General features: G+C 35.0%; 1 protein-coding gene across 7 annotated transcripts in view; it reads right to left on the bottom strand.

The window, feature by feature from the left end:
- Positions 1–25,552, bottom strand: part of sbm (L-type amino acid transporter sobremesa) — a 123,638-nt gene that overhangs the window by 17,423 nt on the left and 80,663 nt on the right. The window contains exons 1-2 of one of the 7 annotated variants that reach the window (XM_088240667.1): positions 18,812–19,051; positions 6,144–6,435 (exon numbers count right to left, since the gene is read on the bottom strand). The exons of 2 other annotated variants lie outside the window; for them this stretch is intronic. In XM_088240667.1, coding sequence (XP_088096793.1) covers positions 6,144–6,240 — 97 coding nt within the window. In that variant the 5' untranslated portion in view covers positions 6,241–6,435; positions 18,812–19,051. Of the gene's footprint in view, positions 1–6,143; positions 6,436–18,635; positions 19,129–25,552 lie in introns of those variants that run through there. 4 more of the 7 variants (XM_088240671.1, XM_088240668.1, XM_088240670.1 and 1 more) reach the window with 4 other exon arrangements.

Raw genomic sequence — 25,552 nt, 5'->3', positions numbered from 1 at the left:
AGCGGCAAGGGGACAAGATGACTGTATGGGACATATTGCAGAGAGGAGACTAACAGAATATAGCACTAGTGAAGCGGCAAGGGGACAAGATGACTGTATGGGACATATTGCAGAGAGGAGACTAACAGAATATAGCACTAGTGAAGCGGCAAGGGGACAAGATGACTGTATGGGACATATTGCAGAGAGGAGACTAACAGAATATAGCACTAGTGAAGCGGCAAGGGGACAAGATGACTGTATGGGACATATTGCAGAGAGGAGACTAACAGAATATAGCACTAGTGAAGCGGCAAGGGGACAAGATGACTGTATGGGACATATTGCAGAGAGGAGACTAACAGAATATAGCACTAGTGAAGCGGCAAGGGGACAAGATGACTGTATGGGACATATTGCAGAGAGGAGACTAACAGAATATAGCACTAGTGAAGCGGCAAGGGGACAGGATGTATGTATGCAGCACGGTGCGCGGTGCGCGGTGCGCGGTGATGCGGAGAGGAAGAGGGATCGAGTCTGGCGACTAATTATAATTGTAACAGCGCCAAACGCGTTCGTCTCCATAATTCATTCACTTAAGTTTCCGGGTCAGAGGGGCGCGAGTGGGAACTTCTGTCAACTGTTACCTTTTAATGCAAACATAATAATTACACAACTCAGTATACCTATTTACAATACTTTAATTACTTTAACTACTTGATGATATTCAAAAGAAAGAATTCATTAGAAAATTCGTTTAAGAATTTCTAATGTCGGATTGAGTAAAATAAGCACTCCAAAATGGCTTTTTTATTAAAAAAAACATAATTAACTTCTCATTTTCTTTAATTTATTTTAAAGAAATAAACAGTCGACAGTGATACAGAGTAACATTAAAAAAATACTTTTTAAAAACAGACCAGCAAAGTTTCTAAATAAGAATCATACATATTATTAAGTGTTTAGGTTTGTGTAAGTGTGAGCATCATTAAATAGTAAGTGGGATCGTATCGCAGCCAGAAATAAGGAGTCTTAATTTATTTTTAAATAAATTAAAGGTCATGTAAAATATATCAATAGATGAAAAAAAAAGCATTATAGTTAGAGCAAGAACGATAAAGGAAAGATTAATGTTATAAATATTCTATCCATTCTGTCAATGTTGCTAATTTTGTTTTTATTTTTTTAAAATAGGTAGATATTAGATATATAAAATATAACGAAGCTATTCAAAAAAATGTATCTTTGCTTGTTATATCCTATTTTGCACTATTAATATTCAAACATTCTTGAACATCCGACCTTCAAGTCCTATTTAAAATTAAATATCCCAACTAGAAACCTCAGACAAAACTTACTATTTCATCCCGATAATCATATAACTAACTATAGTTTTCATTTTCCTACGCCCAGAATTCTCAGGTCTGCCAACAAACATACCAGTCTTGATTTCTTTGATAACAAGTTGTCTTCTTTCATACGATCACTGAATCAAATTCAATTAAAAACACCTCTCTCCCGCTTCCACTCCCACCACCAAGTCTACTATATACCATTGTGTCTTTCTACTTTCCTTTATAATAATTTTCTGTGTATAAAAATGTCCTCAAAAATGCCCATTGGGCGTATATACAAACAAATAAATAAAATAACAAGTTATGTTTTTTTATACTTATTTATTACGGTGTAGAAAAACTAAAAAAAATAAGAAAGTTAAGTAAAATAAGAAAGTTCAATGGTTTTTAAACAAAATTGTTAAAATACTATCAAAATAACCCGAAAAAAAATAATTTGTATGTATCGTTTTATCATCATTACGATTTTTTAAAGTTTTGTAAGTTTATAATTACCCCTTCGTGACCTCATGGGTTGTCGTCGGTGAGTTGTGCTGACATTTAAAATAAGAATTTCGCAGCTGTCAAAATACACTAAACGTCGAAAAAATGGCTACCCGGAAACCGGAAATCTACCACAATACATATAATATATCATAATTCCCTTTCCATACCTAATGATGCATAGGGCACTGCATTAGTACACCAATCGCAGCGTATCTTGATCATTTTTGTTACATGAAGGTAGGATGATCAGTCTTACGCTTCAGTTACCAGTCCAGGGACTAGTTAGTTACTTTACTATACAAGTTTCTGAAAAATGCTATATTTATTTTAATTCCTTCATAGTTTCCACCGAAAACCGCAAAGGTCCAAATGTTGTCAAAAAAAAAAAAATATGACACATTGACATTTTATTTGAAATTTAAATATACATATTTTTTACATTTTTACATTTTACATTTTTTTTTGCACCACAACAGGCCAGGAGGCCTAATTACAGTGGTGAATTACATCACAGAGCACCCAGGCTTGAGAAAAATCACATTTTAATTTTTGTGTTCTCACCGGGAATCGAACCCGGAACCTTCCGTGTGTGAGTATATACATCATCATCATTCCCTTTCCGCACTTAATTGTGCATAGGGCGCTGCATTCGCACACCAATCGCAGCGTATCTTGATCATTTTTCTAACATGAAGGTAGGATGATCTTACGCTTTAGTTACCAGTCCAGGGACAATGAAATATTCTAGTGTAAAAACACCTTTTTAAATAAATATTTCACGTCAACCATGTCGGGAATCGAACCCGAGACCTCTTGCATGGTAGGCAAACGCGCTGACCACTGCTCCACGAGGCTGACAAAATACAAAACAACAATATAATTGATTGGTTCACAAAAACTGTTTCATACTTTTTCGAAAAACTTCGATATGCAATTCAATGCTCTATTTTTTACCGCGTATAATAAAATATTTTTTCTACCCAATTACCCGTAGCACGGAAATCATTGTCTTCTGTACAAAAGTGTTTTTGTTTTTTGGGTGTTTTATTGTCTGAGATCGGAAGGCCATTCTTTAGAACAGATAAGTGGAAATTCTGATGAGTGCAAACTTTCTACAATATCCTGCTTACTTCGGGTTCCCTTCCCTTTAGGATTCTCGATTTTTTTTCACCGAAAATACAAATATTTCATACCGCTTTACGTATTTAATTCCCCAGTGGTTCGATAAGTAAGCAAGTCGGGCGAATCCACATTTCGTTCTGAAAAAGACACCGTGAAAAACAGTCTTAAAAGCTGTCTGGTCGTAAAATCGTAATTTATAACACCTCCTGCGCAAAAAACATTTGGTGAAATATTAATAGAGTTAGCGGCGGCGCTACAGCGAGGGAAAGTGGCAGAAAAACCGAGGAAAGCGATTTTCAGTACAGAATATTACTCGGTAACATTACTACTGCCCACAGTTTGTACCGTAATACACATGTGCGCTAAGCTGTGGTTTGCGCGCTTATTACCTTTGTGTGCGATCGCCACGTGATTTACACGTCAGACCCGAAGAGCTACTTCGGCAATTCTCGGTGATTTCCGGCAGCAGTCGAGAAAAACAAATGTCCCGCTTTTACTTTTAAATATATTTCTCTTTCCCACTGGCCTAGGAATGAATACATCCTACATTTTTTGGAATCTCTTAGTTCAGTCATATCACTCCACTACTTCGGGGATTGCACTGGCTACGTTTACCACAGAGGATGGAATACAAACTCTGTTGGCTTATGTGTAAGTCATTGCACAACTTTGCTCCGGAATATGTAAAATAACTATTTATTTCAGGTGAATAATCTGACACGTCTTGCGCTTAGACCGGCTACATCTATGGTAAAAGTCACGGAAAAAGTGACATTTACTAAATTCAGTGAAAGCGTATTTACGGTTCAACCCCTACGGCATGGACGGCTCTAGCAAAAATGTGAAGCTGGGAGGGTGAAGTGATATTTTAGAAAAAAACATGAAACACCTTCTGTTCTCTGAAGCATTTGAACAAATCCGTAGTATGTGGTGACACTGATAGCAAAATAAATTATTGTATCAAAAAGTTTTACTTAAATTTTATTAACATATTTCAATAGAGATGAAGAACATTTAAGAGAAGGTAATATAGAAGTATAGGCATCTACAGGGCTTATGACCTGTCAATGGCTGGTTTAAGTGGCCACTATACACACTGTGTAACATTCACCATTCTGCCTATATTTGAACATCTATATTCCATCAATTCTTCCATCTGTTGATGTTTGTGAAGTTAAAGAGCTGAAACCTTTATTTATGCTGGTGAGATTCATCTAATTGAATTATTTCACCTACTAGGCAACGCCTAAAAATGTTATTTTTTCAATTTCTATACTTCTTCATGAACCAGGTAATTTATCAACAATATTTTGAGTTTGTCAAATTTTTTGTAGACAAGGAATATAAATATAGGAACAGGAATAAAGATGTTCAAATATAGGCAGAATGGTGAATGTTACATAGTGTGTAAAGTGGCCACTTAAACCAGCCATTAACAGGTCATAAGCCCTGTAGATGCCTAGACTTCTATATTACCTTCTATTAAATGTTCTTCATCTCTGTTGTAATATGTTAATATAAACAGCCCCTCAGGGAGTTGAATCCAGTCCTTGTCTACAAAAATTTGGACAAACTCAAAATATTGCTATAATTTTATGTCAATTTAATCATCATCATTACTTTTTCCGCACCCAGTGGTGCTTAGGCACTGCATTAGTCTTTTTTTTTTTTAATTTGTTCATGTGTTATTTTTTTATTTTTTTTATTTATTTTATTCATTCAAAAACACACATACTACAAAAAAATACAATAATATCGTATTCTAATTTCTATGAGGCCAAGGGCCCTGTGTTGAGTTGGGATACAACATAATGGAAAGTGGAAACGCGTACATAATTAAATAATAGCTAAAATTAAAATGAAATGTTATTACATACATATAATTCAAAGGGCACCTGGACTAATCAATCTATGCAATATCTCGCAGCAGTCTCCTGCAATGGTCTCTTCGCTTAGACAAAATCCACATATTTATTTATGCATATATTCGTTCCAACTCAACACAAGACATTGGTTCCGGGGGGTCGGGATTTGTGTCTCAATAAATGTTAAATAAATATACTGTGAGTAAAATAAATAAATAAATACAATACAATTGTTATATTATTGATTTTTTTTGTACAAGTTTTTGACCAGTCTGTTTTTTGGTTGGCTGAAAGATATTGCTTTTAGCAATAGGTCGGCCAAAGTAATTATTATTTGTACGCGAAGATTTAAATACATCGGGTTATCGCGCATTTATTTGCGGTCGCAAGCCCTATGGCATGGAATGCTCTCCCAGAAGAAGTGCGAAATTGCGATGTTTCGCAGAAAACTTGTAAACCCACTTGTGGGTTTACAATATTATATTACGAAACTGGCGCTGCATAAGTTTTACATAATAATAGTACTATCGCGAATACTGGGCAAACTGGGGAATATTGGGCATGAATATAATATTCGGCTCACTAGTGTAGATGGACTAGCTCTCCCTGAATTCAATAATAAATACGGGAAAAGAACACTGGAGTACAATATACCAAAAATGTATAGTATGCTCTCATTAAATATAAAAACAATAAAACTTATCAGGCTCAAGAGACAGACGTATGCTGAATATCTGGATTTTAGAACGTGGTTTTTATATTGAAATTTTTGTGTTTTTATTTTTAATTTAGATTTTTTTTTTCTATGTGTAACATATTTTCGATGCACTAGAGATAAAATATTTCCTTTTTTTTCATATTAATAAAGAGTTTTTATATGTCATAGAATTTAAAAGATAAGATTATGTATATGTCAGAACTTAACTATAAGCACCTGCTGACGAACTGCATTTTATGCAGTTCAGTGGGACTTGATAATTATTATTTTAATTTTTGTATGTTTTTGATAAATAAATAAATATCACTTTTATTCACGAAATACGATATTATTTCGCGAGTAGCAATATTGTACACTCGATTTTGTAATTAAAATGGATAATTAATGGAAGTTCATAATCTCGTGGCTCAAAACGAGACAGATCATAATGTCGGAAGATTTATACATCTACGTGTTTACTTTTGCAGCTGTTTTCTGGCTCGCTGATGTGACAGGTGATTTGGCAAACATTCCTGACTAACGAATTAATTGATTAGTTTAGGAATACGAGCGCGGACTGCCAATCAACCAGAGACTCGGAGATAAGAGAGAGGAGAGGTGGTGTGTCTGTCAACTTACTGCGGTGGTCGTCCAGCACGCCGCCGCTGGCCGGGGGCGCGCCCCCGCTCGCTGTAGCCCCGGGACGCGCCAGCAGCCGCAAGACCTTGTCGCGCATCTCATGCGACGCTGCCGTCGGCGACTCGCGACCCGCGACCCGCCCGAGTCTTCTGGTACCCGGTTACACTGTCCCCGCACTGACCCTATCTCATCCCGAGGACGCGACACGGACACTCGACTTTACCATTGCAGTTAATATATTACTTACTCGAGCACTGGGTGTAATGAACACCGCCGCCGCGCCGTGTTGACTCTAGAAACGATGAATATTCATGAAGCGAGGTATCCATTTCCATAGCCCATTTCCCGCGATATTCCGCGTCCTGCCGTACTCGACTGGTCGAATCGTATGTATTTAAAAAAAAAATCATTTACGGGTTACATGCATTTAACAAAATATTGTTACTTTTAAAATTCACATTCTACTGTTAATAATAATATTTCAACATCTTTTGTAAAGGTTGACTGAGTTCTTTGTTTAGTTTTGTCTGGTAGTTTATTGTGTGATTTCAGTCCATGGTTTATTAGTCTCGATTGTCCTTTTCTCGTTTTAGAAGGTTGTGTATGATATTTTTGTGATATTCTCGTATTGTGTTCATGTTTACAACAGTTTTTTTCAAGTTTTAATTCTTCGTATACATGTTTTCTTTGTATTGCAAATATTTTTTTTTTAAATTTAATCATTTTATTTTAAATTTCATTAAAAAAACCTTTACTTTTAAAATTCACATTCTACTGTTAATGATAATATTTTTAACATCTTTTGTAAATGTTGTCTGAGTGTTTTGTTTAGTTTTGTCTGGTAGTTTATTGTATAATTTCAGTCCTTGGTTTATTAGTCTCGACTGTCCTTGTCTCGTTTTAGAAGGTTGTGCATGATATTTTTCTGATATTCTCGTATGGTGTCCACACGTAGTAAACATTTACTACAATTTTTTCAAGGTTTAGTTCTTCGTCTACAATTACATCAGTGGCTAATTTATGAATAAATTTGAAGGATTATAGTGTAAAGAGTATAGTTACATTTAATTGTTTAGTTTGTTTAAAAAGTTCTTTAGTTGCTGTTAGATAGGGTAGGTCATATACTAACATTAATATATTTTTTTGCTGTCTTTGTAGTCTGTTTATGTCATTTTGATTTCCTGTTCCCCATAGTAGTTGCATGTAACATATTTTAGTTTTTACATAGGCTTGGCTCATTAGAAATTTTTCCGTTTTTGGAACAAGGTTTTTGATTTAAAAAAAAAAACTCGATAATGTCGCCACTTTGCTAATTAAATTGTTGATATGAATTGTCCATGTCAATTGTCTGTCTATTGTTAGTCCTAAGTATTTAACATGTTCAATTTCAGTTAGTCGTTCATTATTTATGAAAGCATCTACTTTATGACATTTTTTTCTAGATTCAAAATGGATAATATTTCTTTTTTTTCATTAAGTGAAAGTAATAACATTTTCAGGCGTTGGCTTCTCTTAAATGTTCTTCATCCCTGTTGTAATATGTTAATATAAACAGCTCCCCAAGGAGTTGAATCCAGTCCCTGTCTTCAAAAATTTAGACAAACTCAAAATATTGTTGATAAATCCACCTGGTCCATGAAGAAGTAAAGAAATTCAAAAAAATAATATTCTCAGGCGTTGCCTAGTATGTAGGTGAAATAATTCAATTAGATTAATCTCACCCGCATAAATAAAGGTTTCAGCTCTTTAACTTCACAAACATCAACAGATGAAAGTATTGAAGGAATATATATGTTCAAATATGGGCAGAATGGTGAATGTTACACAGTGTGTAAAGTGACCACTTAAACCAGCCATTGACAGGTCATAAGCCTTGTAGATGCATAGACTTCTATATTACCTTCTCTTAAATGTTCTTCATCTCTGTTGTAATATGTTAATATGATTTTAATAGTTTGCATTCTTGAGATTTCACTCCAATATCATTTAATTCTTTTATCATGTTCTTAACATGTACCGTATCAAAGGCTTTTTAAAATCCAATATGAATATTCAAAAAGATGTTTAAATTATGCGCGGTATTAGTCTCGACTGATTATTCGGCGTTTTAAACCGATTCAGTATTTTGTCAGCGAGGAGAATGGAAATTACGCCTGGCGAATGGCGGAACAAGAATGCCGGTATTTATCACTCGCCAGAGATGCCAAAAATAAGCTGCTCTCGGACTCGCACGCGGCGCGGAGCGGTGGCTGATCGCTGGCCACCGGCCACCGGCGCCAACTCCTGTCACAAACCATCCAAAATACCGAAACATGAATGATGGCCCCCACTCCCCTTGCAATGAAAGTGCTAAAATCTGGACATCTCGAACGCGCAACCTTTGGCTGACCACGCCAGTACATTGATCACATTATGCGTAATAATTGTAATATTTACGAATTGTTAAGCAAAGTAAATCCCTAGTAATTTACGAAACATCCAGATTAAGAGTGATGTTTACGCGTAAACGATGTATCATTTTTTTAACACTTTGTATCCCGGAGCCACGTAATTATATAACCACGCGTTGTGTTCCAGTCCCGTGTTTTCACGTGGTTTACCAGCTGTCTAAAATAGTGCATTTTATTGACATCTATAGTCTTTGAAATATAGCTTGATTAGAATGACATTTGTCAGCAAAACTGATGACATAACTTTGTAGTAACGTCTAAAGCTTGATTTATAAAGACACACTAAAAATCATTCGTATCTGGCATGTTAATTTATTTTTTAATACAATGCTTGACATATAAATCAACATAAATGTATAATATCAGCTTTAAAACTAAAAAAAACTAAAATAAACCGATTATTAACGATGTTCTTACAAGGTTACATCATTTTGCAAAAACGTTAGAGATGGGACAAATCAATTTACATTGATCGAATAAAAAAATAAATTAATATTTTAAAAATTCATTTGATGTTGTTCATGAAAAAAGTATAAATGTCTTTTTTTTGTGTATAATTGTATTAAACGCACTATAATAGGCTTGTTTTTGCGTTTTTATATCAATTTTCGGAAACAGAGTTTCATGTTTGCTTGAAAACTGAATAAAAAACTGATAAAATCGATTTGATCGGTACATGATCAGTGATCAGTAATTTCCCATCACTATTGACATAAGTTTGGCAGCTGCCATTTTCATTAAGCTGTATTTTATAGGCTTTTATCAGTACTTTTTTGCTGCTGGTAAATTAAGTGAAAACACGGGACCGGGACACAACGCGTGGTATTATAATCACGTGTTTACCCGGCTCCGGGATACAAAGCACAAAAAAGGAGTGAGAAGTTCCTGTATATGTGCGAACATTGCAATGTGGCTCTCCATAAAGGCCGATGTTGGCAAAAACATCATACAAAAATGACTTATTAAATTGTTTCAAATAAATATAAGAAGTTTTAATTGATTTAACCTAGTATTTTCATAATTATGACACTTTAAGAAACCCTTCACAAAGCATGAAATTTCACAAAAATGGGCCGGGCACAGGGTAAACTCTATGTGTATTCGGCCGGTGCTCAAAGTGTTTAAAGATCTTTCTTTTTTTTTCATTCGACAATTTTATCAACGGTTGATTTACGAAATTTATTGAACTTTCAATCAATATTTATTTTCTCTCCAAAAGACATTTTTATGTCGTTTGTCAATAATGGATAACTTTATTTTTTTTACCCCATAAATAATCGAATATCATGGCTTTAACAAAGCCTTGCTTCTTTGCTTAAAACCTCCTAAAGTCAACTACCAACACCTACATTATGATTCGTAGGCCAAAATTAATTTAAAATAAATTAAGTTGGATAATTTATATAGCGCCGTTTTTGTGAAGGGTGCTTAAGAATGCTGTACGAAAAATATCTCAATACGATTTGCAGCTATAGAGCGCATGGCGGCATGAAATCTTGACCCCATTTACACAATTTCAACAACAACATTAAACCATCACAACGTTTCCCCGTAAAGGTAGGCAGAAAATACATTCAGAAATTTGAAGCGGGAATGTTGCGTCCTTTATTATATACATTCTACCTACTCTAAAGTTGCGTCTCAAAATGGACACGAAGCCGATGGAACAAAAGGTTTCATCCCTTGGTGCAAATGTGCTTCGTGTCCACCTTAAATTACTCAGAAAGATGTGGCTAATGTGTTTTCGGTTACCAGGCAGACCCCTAGGACATTGAAAGTCGCTTTCAGCTCGTGAAAAATAAAATAATATTTGAAAACAGTGCTTAATTTATTTAGTTCTTTGTTGTTTACTTTTTATAATGTACATTTGACTAACTTACTACTCTGCTAATGTTTGTTTTTTTTATTTAAATCATTATCATAAACTACTTAATTATTTCAAACTTTCCAACTAAGGATTTTGAAAAAATAATGAGAAACACAAAAATTCAATTTTTAAATTATGTGAATGAGGGCTAGGTTTTAAACCGTCCATGCGCTCTGTAGCTGCAAGACATGATGTAATCTAGCTCCTATCTGTTATCTGTTAATAAATTAAATTGTAATTGGAAACGGAGAACTTGAATCCTAACCGTCAATGCGCTAAGTAGCTGCACGACGTGTTGGGATATTGTACAGCGCCTTTCAGGTGATTTTCACAAAAATCGTGCTATCTAAATTATCCACAATAATAATAATAATACATTTGCATGCGTCTAGTCCACTATAGAGAATGAAATTTTGCAGAAAACGAGCACAACTATTGTTTCTCGTTTCCAGGGACACTAAAATATTAAAGTGCAGAACCACCTTTAAAACTAATATTTCACGTTCATTCAGTCAGGAATCGAACACGGGACCTCGAAAATGGCAGGCGAACGCGCCATCCACTAGACGACGAGGTGGACTTATCTCCTCTCGATTTTATATTTTAGGGTTTTTATCTAAGAGTAGTAAAAGCGCGTGTCCAGGGTTCTAGTTCTTTTTTAAACCCAGAACTGTATTCTTTATCTGCCCGGACAATGAATATTATTATACGTTAATGGAAATTTATAAGCCTTTCCAAGTCCATGGATTACAATGTGAAAAGGGTCGTAAATAATGACTTCTTTAATGAAAAGGGAACCCGAGACCTCACGCTTATTTATTTTGCCCTTTTATTAATTTTATGTTTTCATAGCAAAAAAATATGTGGAACGTTAGAAAAAAACAATGTTCTTACCAAATTATTCGGATAATTCTTTCATAACGATAAGACCAATTAAAATAAAATAACAATACTTTCATGTTTTATTAATGCTACAGACTAACATTTCATTACACCTGAAAAGCTGAAAGGAATTTTCAGCCGGAAGCGGGCGGAGGCGCCTGCATAACAAAAGTAAGATTTCCGGTCCTTACATAGTGACAGGTGTGTTCACAATTGGAAACACCTCTCTGACTGTAACCATAGACACGTTTCCTAGTACCCACTCGCGATCTCATCAATATTTACGTTTGCATGTCGTATAAAATAAGCATCGGTAATTCAGCTTTAGAAGTGCGTTTGAATTATTTATATTCGGATCTACGTATGTAAGTCAAATTCGTGCGGTTCCACTATTCTGTGTCTGAGCGGATGAAGAATCCTGAAAAACGAAATCCAGTGGAGACAAGGCTTTAGTATCTAATATCTCTACAGTTTAAACACTCCATTGCTCACTTGTTCATCCTCTTCGCCTTCCCCCGCGATCCCGTCTCCCTTCCATGTAGGCCGGATAATTCCTTCTATGTTAGGATCGGTGCGCCATCGTCTGCTGAGAAGAGCAGCATGGATGGTCGGCCTCGAGTGGGGAGACTACACTTACGGAGAAACAGAGTCAATGTCAAAAATTTCCAATCTACAAAAACGTAGAAATAACATTGACTCCATATTCATGTTTAGTTTACTAAATCGCTCGATAGATGTATCATCGTTTCTGGAACAAGTGGCATTCGAAAATAACGACGTGCTGTTTCTCGATCAGTACGGCACAAACTAAAGCTCGCATGCACCGATGTCTCAATTGTGTCGTATTGTAAACTCGAGATAGTATCTGGGCCTCAATTATGAACCCTATCTTCATCTGTATATATCGAGACGGTATACTTAACTTCTGTACTATCTGTATCTACCTCGGTATGTTCTACCTACTTGCCATATCGACATCATATGATCGAAACGATCAAATGAATGACTGCAAAAACTAGTCCGCGTTCCTTACTTCCTTAAAATTTAAAATAGTTCTCATTTATATTTTAAATAGGCTTCTGTGATAGAAAGTGCCCACTTTAAAGCAATCATAAACTCCAATAAATACCAATTCAAGCAAAAAAAGCTCACTTGAATATTATTTTTAAAAGACTTTTGACACTTGCCTAGACGATATGCTTAACGATCGTCTGTGTTTATCTACCGAACGACTACAAAGCCCGCTCTTTTGACGTCTCGATAAAGGAGATAGTAAAACAGGCGGATAGATATAATAATGTTTGCCTATGACATCGCCCTGATTGCAAAATACGAAGAAGAATTCACTGAAGCTCTGACATGCATGGAAAATGTATTAAATGATAAATATAATATGAAAATAAACAGGAGCAAAACCAATCAAAAATGACTGTGGCCCGTAATGAGCAGCGAATGAATATAGTAATGTCAGGAGCAACTCTGAAAAACGCGAAAGAGTTTGTGTGCCTTGGAAGCAGGATCACCCGGGATGGGAGAACAAAAAGAGAAGTCGACTGCCACACACACCGAGCGAGGCTTGCGTTTAACAAAAAATCAAAGATTTTTGAGTCAAATAATATGAATCCAAAACTCCGCAAGCAACTTGCCAATACATATGTATGGAGCATATTGATGTACGGTTGTGAGACATGGTGCCTTACCGAAAGAGATAAAAAAGTCTAGAGGCCTTCGAGATGTGGTTCTCAGCAGAATCGAAGAAGAGAGGCGCGTAATCAAAACCATCTCAGACAGGTGAGCCCAATGGATCGGCCACATTATACGCCTTGAGGGTCTCCTGCATGATATCGTGAAAGGAATGACTGAGGAGACAAATTACAGAGGGCGCCCCCGAAGGGAATATTTGGAGCGAGTGTGCGAGGATTTAAACTGCGCCTCCTATGTCGAGCTGAAGAGGGCTGCAGATAATAGAGATCAATGGAGGACGAGATGCGGGACTTCGCTGCAAACCAATCCCCAGGATCGAGATTGCGAAGAAAAAGATTTGATAGTATCAAGTACACATTTTTTCAGTGCTTATTTACGGCTAATTGAAAACTGCCACGAAATAAAAATGTTTGTCTAAATCATAGCGATGCAAATATTTACTTTTTTAAATCATATGAATGTCCGGATAAAATATGCGTTACACCGTTGAGTACTCTATGTATTGTGTACTTGTCATAATAGTCCATATTCACCTACAGGTACACAGCGCGGGCGTGACAAGGTGGCGGTTTTATCTGAGACAGAATTAGACTGTTTAAACCCAAACCAATAAAATATGTACTCTTAGTTGAATCTTTGAAGCCCAGTGGTATAAAAAAACTACCACACATTCAAAGTATTTTTTTGATACTAGAACCGTAGTAAATATTAATTCCAGCATTGATAATACAATAGAGACATTACCTTTTCTCTTACATAAGTCACCGGTCTCTATTTGTTGTTAACTTCCTTACTGGTATTTTTTTAAATTTTATTTTATTTATTAGGGATATCAACAGTAATACGTTTAACAAAAATACAACAAATAAAATATACAGAGAATAAAACCAATGACAGATATCCACCGAAATACATTAAATACACGTACAATACATACTAGTGTGTTTGTGTGAGTGTAAGTGAGTGAGAGGGTGGGTGTTATATTGGAATGAGGGTGGACATGTGTGTAAATATTGCACAAGTGTCAAGTGTCGAAAATATAAATATATTTAAAATATTAAGAATTAGAGATAAAATATAATAAAATAAAATAAAATAAGATAAAATAAGACTTTATTATTGAAACTAAGTATAAGATATGTGGTGGTAATATATGGTGGTAGTCATGTTTATACCACCCGGAAAAGCGTTTTCCATTTTTTTTAATACACACATTCAATAATCAAAGAAATAAGAGTTTTTTTATTAAAATAAAAAGCTGCGCCTAATATATTTAAAAAAACTGACTTCAAAAAAAAATTTGGACATTACATAATATCAATTAAACACAATCAATATAGTAATAAAACAATGTTTGATTATATCCAAATGCTTGCAGACTGGCTGGATTTCCTCCCTAGGGAGTTGTTCGTATTTAAATTTATTTCAACAGAGAGGGAATGAAATAAATTTAAATACGAACAACTCCCTAGGGAGTAAATCCAGCCAGTTTGCAAGCATTTGGACATAATCAAACATTGTTGAATTACTACCTGGTAAAAGAAGAAGTATAAAAATTGGAAAATTGTTTCCAGGCGTTGCCTAGTAGGTGATTTGGTTCAGCCGGATGAATCTCACCCACGTGATAAAGGTTTCAGCTCTTTTACTTCACAAAAGTCGACAGATGGAAGAGTTGAGGAAATGTGGATGTTCAAACATGGGCAGAATGGTGAATGTTACACAGTGTGTAAAGTGGCCACATAAACCAGCCAATGACAGGTCATAAGCCCTGTAAATGCCTAGACTTCCATATTCCCTTCTCGAAAACTTTTTCCCTCTCTGTTGAAATAAATTTAAATAGTAATAAAACTTTTAGAGAGGATAGCATTCTTTCTCTACAATTATTTGGGTATTTTTATTTTACCATCTTTGTATATTTAAATTTTAGTATTAAATTTTTCGTGTTGTGTATGCATTGAAATATTTTGTAATGTACATAAACGTTTATAAAATAAAGAACTTGAAATTGAAATAAATTAAAAAACCTGTTTAAGATATGAAAACACAGTGTTTAAACAATATTTATAGAAACTTTATTAAAAATTAGCACTATTAGAAAGATTCAAATAATATTTTTATGTTGTTTACTTCGACTTTAAAAATCAATATTGCTAAAACCCATGTGCTGTGTAATACTTCGTGCCTTGATGCTCAAAATCCCCTGACTCTGTGCCAAGAGTTTCAAATACCTGGGAGAATATGTTACAGAAAATGGCAGCTTTCAAAAAGAACTGGGAGTGCAGCTAGGAGTAGCAGGCGCCACATTCAACAGTATGAAGGCCGTCTAGAGATCGGATATTTACTCAGTGAAAACCAAATGCCGCCTATATAACGGCCTGCATAACACCTATTCTCCTCTACGGATGCGAAACGTGGCACCTCACTAGGGCCAAAAATAGCAAAATTCTAAGTTTTGAGCATAGGTGTCTCAAAAGAATCTTGGGTGTGCGGTGATTTGACTTTGTGAGGAATGAAGTAATAAGAGCACGGACGCAGCAAACTCCGGTGACAACTGTCGTCAAGCGAAGGTGATACGGTTGGGCCATATACTGCGGATGCCCCCTGAGAGCCTTAAACCACCCTTAGCTACTTTATAAGGCTTTTTTTTTGTTGCACCACAAAAGGCCAAGAGGCCCAATTACAGTGGTGAATTACATCACAGAACACCCAGGCTTGAGAAAAATCACATTTAATTTTTTGTGTTCTCACCGGAAATCGAACCCAAAACCTTCCGTGTGTGAGTCAAGCGTCTTGACCACCACGGAAGCTGCCTGGTTATCAGGTTCTCGACGTCCTGGACGTCCACTGCTAACAGTTCGCCGGCACTTTATGTCAGAACTTCGGGACAAGCACCTGACTTGAGAGGACGCAACGGAGTTGGCAGCCGACAGAGATTCATGGAGGCTCTTTGTGGATACCAAATGCTCCAACTAGGGAACGGACATGGAATAATGATGAGATACTTCGACTAGTATTTTACTAGTTAAACTTTAAAGATAATTAAAGATACCAGTCTCGATGATGTCACAAAAGCGATGAAACCGGTCACCGGCCACAGGTTATGTTAATTTCAATAAATTATAATTCCCTTCCAATAAGAATTTTCACTAAAAACCTTTTTTTTAAATTTGAATTATTAAATATTTCGTTTTGATAATATCGTTTATTAAACAAAATCAATAAGGGTGAATAAGTTTGAAATTTTTTTTAAAATTTAAAATAAGAGTATATAATGCACGAAACTTTTGCTTTCACGACGACAAACTTTCTCGTTGAAATTCATTGTAAAAAAAAGACGGAAAACACTTTTGAGAACGGAGAATCGGTACTTATATCGTGCGGAGTATTCATAGTTCTAGCTACTTATCAATGCTGTATGTTACCCAGATGCGAACTCTGAACTACTTGATAAGTTAGAACGATTGCAGAATGTTTGTACACGTTATATCTTTGATCTTCGCAAATTCGACCACAAAACCGAATATCGCACGCAACTACACTGGCCCATCAGTAGCAGGCATAGAAGAAAAATTCACATTCTATCACTTCTTCACAATATTTTAAATAATCCCACTTCGTCTGTTTATCTGAGAGAGCTCTTCCAATCTCAAACACAACACGGACTATCTCCATGTTCTTGTAACGAGAGAACCCTTTTAATACCCTTTCACGCTCTAATTTTCTTGCCTCCTCTTTCACAGCAGTAGCTGCTCGATTGTGGAATAATCTACTCACTAATGTTAGTGACGCCCCTTCTTTATTTACATTTAAGTCAAGAATGAAATGTTACTATCTAAATATTTAAGTTGTTTCTTTATCCATCTGCTTTCTTCCCATCCCCTCTCCTCTCTTCGTAGTTTAGTGTTAATTTTTTTAAATCTTTTTATTTTGCCAATCTTTATTTTTATTTTTGTATAAAATTGTAAGATTCAATATGTCCATGTACTTGTAATTTTCTCAAACTGAACGGTTTAGGTAGGTAGGAAAAAATTGCCTTAAGGCAATATACCCGCCCTTATGTGTATATAAATTGTATAAGTATACAAAGTGTAAATTAAATTTATAAATAAAATGCTTTTCGGTACTTTGTGAACTAAATCCGACAATTTTAATTTTGCAACTACACTGTGGGTAGAGCTCGAATCACTGTATTTATATCTATATATATATTATGCTTTATACTATATATGAACAACAATACTTTGAGTTTGTCCGAATTTTTGTAGACAAGGACTGGATTCAACTCCCTGGGGAGCGTTAATATTATCATATTCCAACAGAAATTAAGAATATTTTAGAGAAGGTAATATAGAAGTCTAGGCATCTACAGGGCTTATGACCTGTCATTGGCTGGTTCAAGTGGCCACTTTACACACTGTGTAACATTCACCATTCTGCCCATATTTAAACATCTATATTCCTTCAATTATTTCATCTGTTGATGTTTGTAAAGTTAAAGAGCTGAAACCCTTATTTATGCGGGTGAGATTCATCTAATTGAATTATTTCACCTACATACTAGGCAATGCCTGAAAATCAGATTTTTTCAATTTCTATACTTTTTCATGGACCAGGTGGATTTATCAATAATATTTTGAGTTTGTAATTTTTGTAGACAAGGACTGGACTCAACTCCCCGGGGAGCTGTTAATATTAACATATTACAACAGAGATGGAGAACATTTTTAACCAAGTATTTTTAATCAGTACCTTATATTATATATAAGTTATTACACCATTACAGTGGTATTCCATCAAGAATTGTCAATATATAATTTAAATCAAATGATTGGGATCTATTAAAAACGAATCAAGATCGGGTTGTGGTCCTGTGGCTAGTGTCTTGGACTCACGGACCAAAGGTATGTGATTCGAATCCCACTCTACCCCAACTTGATTCCATTTTCTAATAGTGAGTTATTTACAACTCGTTGAAAATGGGCCTCAAAATTAAATATTTGGGTAAATCACAAGAACGCAAATATTTCTTCTTACTTAAAAAAAAAATTTCTTTGTAAACATTCAGAAACACACTTTTTCATGCACTAAAAATAACATCATCGCATTGTTTTATTATGTGCATTCTCGTCAAATGCAACCCTGGTGATGGATAGAAAAAAAAAATACGCTTCTAACTTTTTTCGACTTAATAAATTGAAGATTTCAATAGCTATAAACCCGCTCGTGGCAAAGATCTACATTTCGAAAACCGTTACGTTGAAAGCTTGGAAATTAAAAAAGCGACTCATACTAATAAATAGTTCATATACATTTTATTTGATTTTAAAAGTGTGAAATTTATAATTTACGCATCTGGATTTTTGCGAAAAAACTTTTATGTTCGAAGGCACATAGTAAATACGCGTATTTCAAAATACAAAAATTTTTCAATAGTGTTAAAAAATTGCCCTTAAATGGGATTAAAATTATTGTATCACTCTATTTTCACAGGGATCCACAAACTATTGATATGTGCAATATGCAACGAAACCACTTGACCCCAACCCGACAATCAATCCATCGCAAATCAAAGTAACAATTGGGAAAAACCTGTTAACTGAATTGTTTAAATATTCTCCACACTGACGAGTATACAGAGACTCTCGGGAATTAGTTTGACGGAAATAGTTTTCGAAGAAATTCACATTTCCTCAAATACTTCGGACATTGGACACTATTTCAACGGACGTATTTATATTTAAAATACGGAAAAAACCTTCGCTCACAATATTTTATATGTAGGCGTTATTTTATCATGCAGCTGAATAATCGCAGTTTTGACACTTGCACGCTCGTATTAATTTCAGACTGCACTCGCGAAACCGGCGGAGCGTGGGACGGCCGGCCGACGTGAGAGAGGTCCGGCGCGATACTAAGCACTGAGCAGGAGAGCTGGCGCGAGGCGCGAGACAGGTGGGGTATTTCGGGCGCCGAGTGGCCGCCGCCGCAGCCGCCGCTGCTGTGGCGGGAATAGCTCGCGCGGCGGACGGACGGAGGCTGCGTCACGAGTCACGCGCTCCGCGTCCTGCGGACCGACGCCGACGCCGGCGTCGCGTCGCGCCTTCACGGGTTGGCGCGGCCACCCACAGCTTCACCGCTGACTGGCTCGGTAAAGGATAGTCTTGGACATGCATAGTCGCTCATTAGAAATTGCACAAAAAAATATTTTTAAGATCATGTACAAAAAACATAGACTATTTCCCAGTATACATTTTTATACATTTTTATATATTTTTATATATATATTGATAATTTTTATGTTTTTTTCATTATGTACTTTTGTATAATTTCATTTAGTACGTACTATTATTTGGCATATGATTTATTGCTCCTATTTCTTATATTTTTTACTTTAGTATTGAGTGAGTTTCGAGAAAACATATCTCAATTATCATTTCAATTATGCCTTTATATATATATATATTTTCTGTTGATTTAAATGATACTCTTATTTTTTTTTTCAATACTACTATATTTTACTATTATTTTTTTGATTTTAATGATACCCCTATTTTGCATATTTGATTATCTAAAGAATTACAAAACATTAAATAACTGATATGGTTTAAAGTGGGTTTGAGGCCATAGATTAGCATGGAAGGAATAGATAGACACCTTATTTAAAAAATAAAAAAAACATATTATGAAATACTGCAAATAAACTCTGTTTTTGTTCTATCAGTATATGTTAAATCTTGTTTTTTTTTTGTTTTTTTTTTCATGGTTATGTCATACCATATTTATATGCTCTAAACTTATAAATCATTAAAAAAGGAATGGCCCACGCTCAGACGCTGAAGTCTTTGTAGTCATTTTTTTTTCAAATTATGTTATAACATAAAAGCTAAGTTAAGCTATAGCTTAATTTTAAGATGTATTTTCTAAAGTGTATTTTTATAATTAAAATTTATTTTAAAACAAAACCGCCATTACAAAAATACAATATTTACAATGAAACAAAATTATAGCTAAATATAATTTTTTACGAGTATAATTTGTATGTATGAAAAATTCAACAAGAATTTTAACAGTCTTGATATATTTAACACTCCATATAATAGGCACAGAAGAGAACTAACAGGCTTGATTCAGAATAACAGAGAATAGACGTTTTGTCTTTTTTTGTTGTTTATTTCTCGTTATCAAATCAATTCCACTCCTTCTTTCCTTCATTCATCCAACACCACTCTTCATTAATTTCCCTCTTTTTCCTTCCCACTATCTCAAAGAGATAGATAAATAATAAAAAGATAAATACTAGCGCTTTTATAATTTACCCAAATACTTCAATTTCGGTGGCCATTTTCAACGCGTGGTAAATAACTCACTATTAGAAAATGGAAATCAAGTGGGGTTAGAACCTCGGACCTCTGATTTGATCATTTCTTCTTTGGCCATGGCGGTCTGAGTTTAAAGGAAAAAGCTTACGATTTGCAACATGTTTTAGACATTGGAGACAATATTTTATCTGTTAGACGCATTCGTGATATCTAAGTAGGTATATTTGAGCCCGGGCGGATGAAGAATCCAGTTCTGTGTATGAAATAAAACCAAAACCCTAGACGAGTGTTTTAGACTCGATGGCTGCTCTCAGGAAAACGTCACGAAAAAGGAAACCCAGTGGAGACGAGTCCGCCTCGTTGCGTAGTAGTCGATGCGTCCGCCAGCCATTCTCGAGGTCCTGGGTTCGATTTCTGGCAAGGTGGACGTGAAATATTGATTTTCATCATCATCATTCCTTTTACGCATCTAATGGTGTATGGCCACGCACTTTCGCCGTATTTTTACCAAAACAAACCGCGCAAGACACATCGGAACTGCCCCACATCGTCACGATCGGAGCTCGCCAGAATTTGCGTGTGCCCGGTCTGCTTTGGTTCAGTTGACTTTTGCTCTCTCTTTTTCTAAAACTTACAAATACCCATTAATTCATTCAGTGTTGAACTTAATTTAATCACATCTTTGTATACCTTGTATTCATCATATTATCTATTGAATCTCAGAACAATGTAAGTAAATCTTTCATTTAATTTCACACCTTGCAACGAAACTGCGTTTAGTCAAACAAACCATTTCATATTAACAAAAGATTTCACTACAGGTGCATAGGGCCACTGCATTGGTACACTAAATGCAGCGTATTTTGATCATTTTTTGCTACACCAAGAGAAGATGATCAGTCTTACGCTTCAGGTAGTAGTCTGGGGACAATGAAATATTCTAGTGTGAAAACACCGTTTTCAATAAATATTTCATATCAACCATGCCGGGGATCGAACCCGAGACCTCTTGCATGGTAGACAAACGAGCTGACCATTATTACACCACGAGGCCGACATTTGATCGATTGATTGATATTATTGAAAGGTTGTTTGAACTGCAATATTACATTGTTCCTGGACTGGCACCTGAAGCGTAGGACTGATCACCTTACCTTCCTGTAACACATGATAGAGATACAGTGCCCTATGCACCAATAATGGAAGGTTTGTCACCCGGACACTACGAAGAGCACGTTCGATCGTCACCGATAGCCGACCGCGCCGGTCTCAACTCGCGGCAGAAGTTCAGTGAAGAATACACGTTGAATATTCGTGTCAAGATGGGCGCCAAGTATTTGGAACTCGGAGCGTGGACCGTGGCAGTGATTTGTAATGCCGTCACATCAACGGACAGGGGCTTTATCGATCTCAACTCGACCGTGAAATTTGCGATAGTAAGTTTTATTTAAAGAACAAATCTAATATTCCGCGAAAATCAACATCTAGATATGTATATGTCCTGGATGAACATATTAAGTTTTCCAAAACAAAACCATTTTCAAGAGAAGTGTACAACTCTGGGTTTCGTCTAAGGGAAGAGACCATTGCAGGAGACTGCTGCGAGATATTGCATAGATTTATATGCTATTAAACGTGATGTCCAGATGCCCTTTGAAATATATGTATGTTTATGTAATAACATTTCATTTTTATTTTTGCTATTATTTAATTATGTACGTGCTTCCACTTTCCATAATGTCGTATACCAACTCAACACAGGGCTCTTGGCCTCATAGAGTTTGGAATACGTTTTTTTTGTAATATTTATTTATTTGTATGAATAAATAAATAAATATTACAAAAACCATTATAAAGTAATGCCAGAACCGTAGAAATGTTGTAAGAGCCGAAAGCTAAAGAAGTAATTATTTGCTTGAAGAGTGTGAGGGGTTGGTACGCTGAATGGGGTATCTTATATCATATTATCCGTGGGTTGATAGATGGCCAACACATGTTCTTGTTTAAACGAGGAAATTCTGTAGATTTTGTTTTTTTTTATTTGTTAACGGACTATTAAACTAAGCCAATTTTTTTCGCATTTTTATATATCGTATTATGAGGGCTATGATTTTTTAAAGTTTTTTTATTTCTGATATAACTCCGCGTGTCTGACGTCACACGCGATCGCAGGTTCTCTTTCGCTTATTCTCTGCCAGTTCTGCCGATTGGTCCGTTTGCGGAAATCAAACCGGATATCTTTTACGGCTCTCTTTTCATTGGTTAATTCATATAAACCAGTGATGTCGTTCAAAGTAGTTCGTTTTTTTGAATATTTTTTTTTCGTACGTTTTCAAGAAACTTTGCTGTAAAATGTAATGCTTTAATTTTTTCCGCGCGCAAGAAAACACTTTTTTGGGTCCAATTTGCGTAGGGCTGAAGTTCTTTATTATAAGCGTCACATTCACGTAAAATGTGTGTAGGTATTCCATCATCGGCACTGCAGAACCTACATCTAGATGTTTCAAACAGATTCATTTAGCAAGGTGTTCGGAATGAATCGCCATCTTCAAAATAGTCATAAAATTCGTATTCAAAGCCAAGAAATCTTATTGCATTTAGCATTGCGAGAAAAGGATTTTAAAAGTTTTCCTAGATGTAAACTAATTGCCTTATAAGAGTACGCGGGAGACGAAAGTCGCATTTCTGTCTAATTTTGAGCGAATCCATCTCACATTACAAGACAAAAAGACTTGATTTACTACTTCCATACACACTAAGTGAAATAATAAAATGGAATATAATTTATTAGTCAAAAAAACATTGAAAAAGAAGCTTGCGTAGCTTTGAAACCGGTTGGTAGAAAAAAAAATGGTCAAAAACATAGTTGTTTTAAAAAAATATATATTTGGACCCCTGTATTTAGTAGCCTTATTTGTCATGTACAAAGCTAAGGTACTCGGAAAAATCGTTATTGTTTATCTTGGAAATGAGATGTTTGATGTCTGATTTTAGTTTATTACCTTTATGAGTCCAATCACCATTGTTGCAAAGTTCAAGAACAATGGCGCGTGATAACTACTTTTAACGACAATGTAAATATCTGTTAAGGATATTTCATCTTTCCTGCATTCTGCTTGAAGATCATGGCGTTGTAAACTGAAAAATGGGCACTGAAATAACAGATGTTCGATGCTCTGTGAAGAAATATCATCGCATGGATAATAGTCATAATTCCTTAATTAAAACCTATATAGGTAACTTCTCATAGCTCCGTGTCCGGTAAAGATTTGGGTCGTTTCGAAAGTACTTTGGTGATGACGACGGAAGTTTGCTGCATCAGCCAGCGTTGAAAAAAACATTTTAGTGATTTTACCTGTAGAAGAAGCGCAGTAATGGTATTTGTTTTATTGTATCGTCTTTAATATGTTTTTTCTTTGTTTGCTCAGATTATTGTTGATATAAATAACATGTTGTGTTTTGGCTAGTGAAATGACATGTTTTTGGCTGTCTTAGAACAGTGTTATTTACCCTAGCTATACGGTCAAAGCAACTTTATATTAATGCTTTGATTTTATGTGTAAAATATGATAAATAAATAAATGTAAACAAATTGTTAGTGAAATTTTAGAAGCGATAAGAGTTTCAGACTAACGAAAGCAAGAATGGCATCCACCCAAAAAACACATGAAGTAAATGTTAATTTGCATATGTATACTACACACTACAATTATCTCAAATATGTTGAGAACAAGATGCCACAAGTTGTGAGATGAATAAATTCTGTCAACGCCTTTTATAAGGTGTTACTCTTTCATATCTTTGTATATATAATTCCTCTGTACGTGTGATGTCACCGTACTCCTCTTAAACGGTTTAACCGATTTACGTGCGGTTTTCAGAGAAATATAGATCTTTGCGCTGTGCGTATTCGTAGATATCAAAATCTTCAATCGAATGTGTAAAAAAAAAGTTAGGGGCATAAATGTTTTATTCATCGATCTACCAGGGTTGCATTCGAGAAGAATGCATTTGCAAAAAAACGGAAAGTTGTTGTTTTTTTGTGTGTAACAAAAGTTTGTTTTTGAATGTTCACAAACAGCATTTGTTTTTTGTGGATCTCAATCAGATTCTTTCCTTAAATTCCTTATAATTTCTACCCATTTATTTCTTTTTATTCGATTTTTGGTTACACTAAAAAAATATTTAATTCAATTCATTTTTAAAAATGGTATTCCTACATAAGTACACCACTTTGTTGATGAGATGACCGGAGTTTGACGTTTGCAAAAAGAATGCCATATTTGAAAAAAAAAATATTTTATGTTTTGGAATTCAACCATAAACAAGTACCTACTTAAATTCAATATTTTCTTGAATATCAACAATTTTTAGTTTTGGAATTCAATCACAAACAAGTACCTAGGTACCTACTTATCAATAAAAAGTATTTTTCCAAGGCAAGCCAACGTTCGGGCAGGACAACGTCTGTCGGGTCAGCTAGTATATTTATAAATTCGTTGCAATTGATTTATATTAATTGTGTGCTGTCTAGCTAAATAGTAACGAGTAACTGGGTGCTTTTAGGGGTTTTTGGATGGTCAAAGCTCACAAAAGAAACAATTGATCAAAAAACTAATCGATAAAGACACTCCTTTTTTTATTCGTTTACTTCATATTTTTTAAATTTAAATCTTAAAGTAGGGCACACATATCATACATATTGTTATGTGTGTTCTAATAATAACATTGAAAATATATTTAATTTATAAATTGTTTATCACATATGTCTTGACCATTATTTTAAATTTTGATATGTTTTTTCTTCATAAATATTTTTTTCCATTTCGTAATACTTTTTAATTGCTTTAAATAAAATTGAATTTTGTGACTTTGCCCTTTTCCTAAATGGAAGTCTAATTTTGTTCTTTTCTCTAGTATTGTGATCGTGTTATTATTATTTCAAGTGTTAATTTCTACTCACTGTGTTTTTTTGTAAGGTAAAAGGCACTGCGAGTCGTCTGTATTAAAATATCTCAGATATTTTAAATTCTAGCAAATATTTTCTGCCGAAAATCAGGCGATTGACGGAAAATTCGTAAGTAAACTAGGTAGCTAATACTTGTTAGTGTAATATTAATGAGTATGTGTAGGCGTATATATGTATGCAGAATATAATAATACTTGTTACAGAAGTGTGAATTCGTT

The sequence above is a fragment of the Micrasema longulum genome, unplaced genomic scaffold (genome assembly GCF_059751315.1).
Source record: "Micrasema longulum isolate JH-2025_06_02 unplaced genomic scaffold, ASM5975131v1 h1tg002547l, whole genome shotgun sequence".
NCBI classification, from domain to species: Eukaryota; Metazoa; Arthropoda; class Insecta; order Trichoptera; family Brachycentridae; genus Micrasema; species Micrasema longulum.
This window is presented reverse-complemented; position numbering and strand designations above follow the sequence as displayed.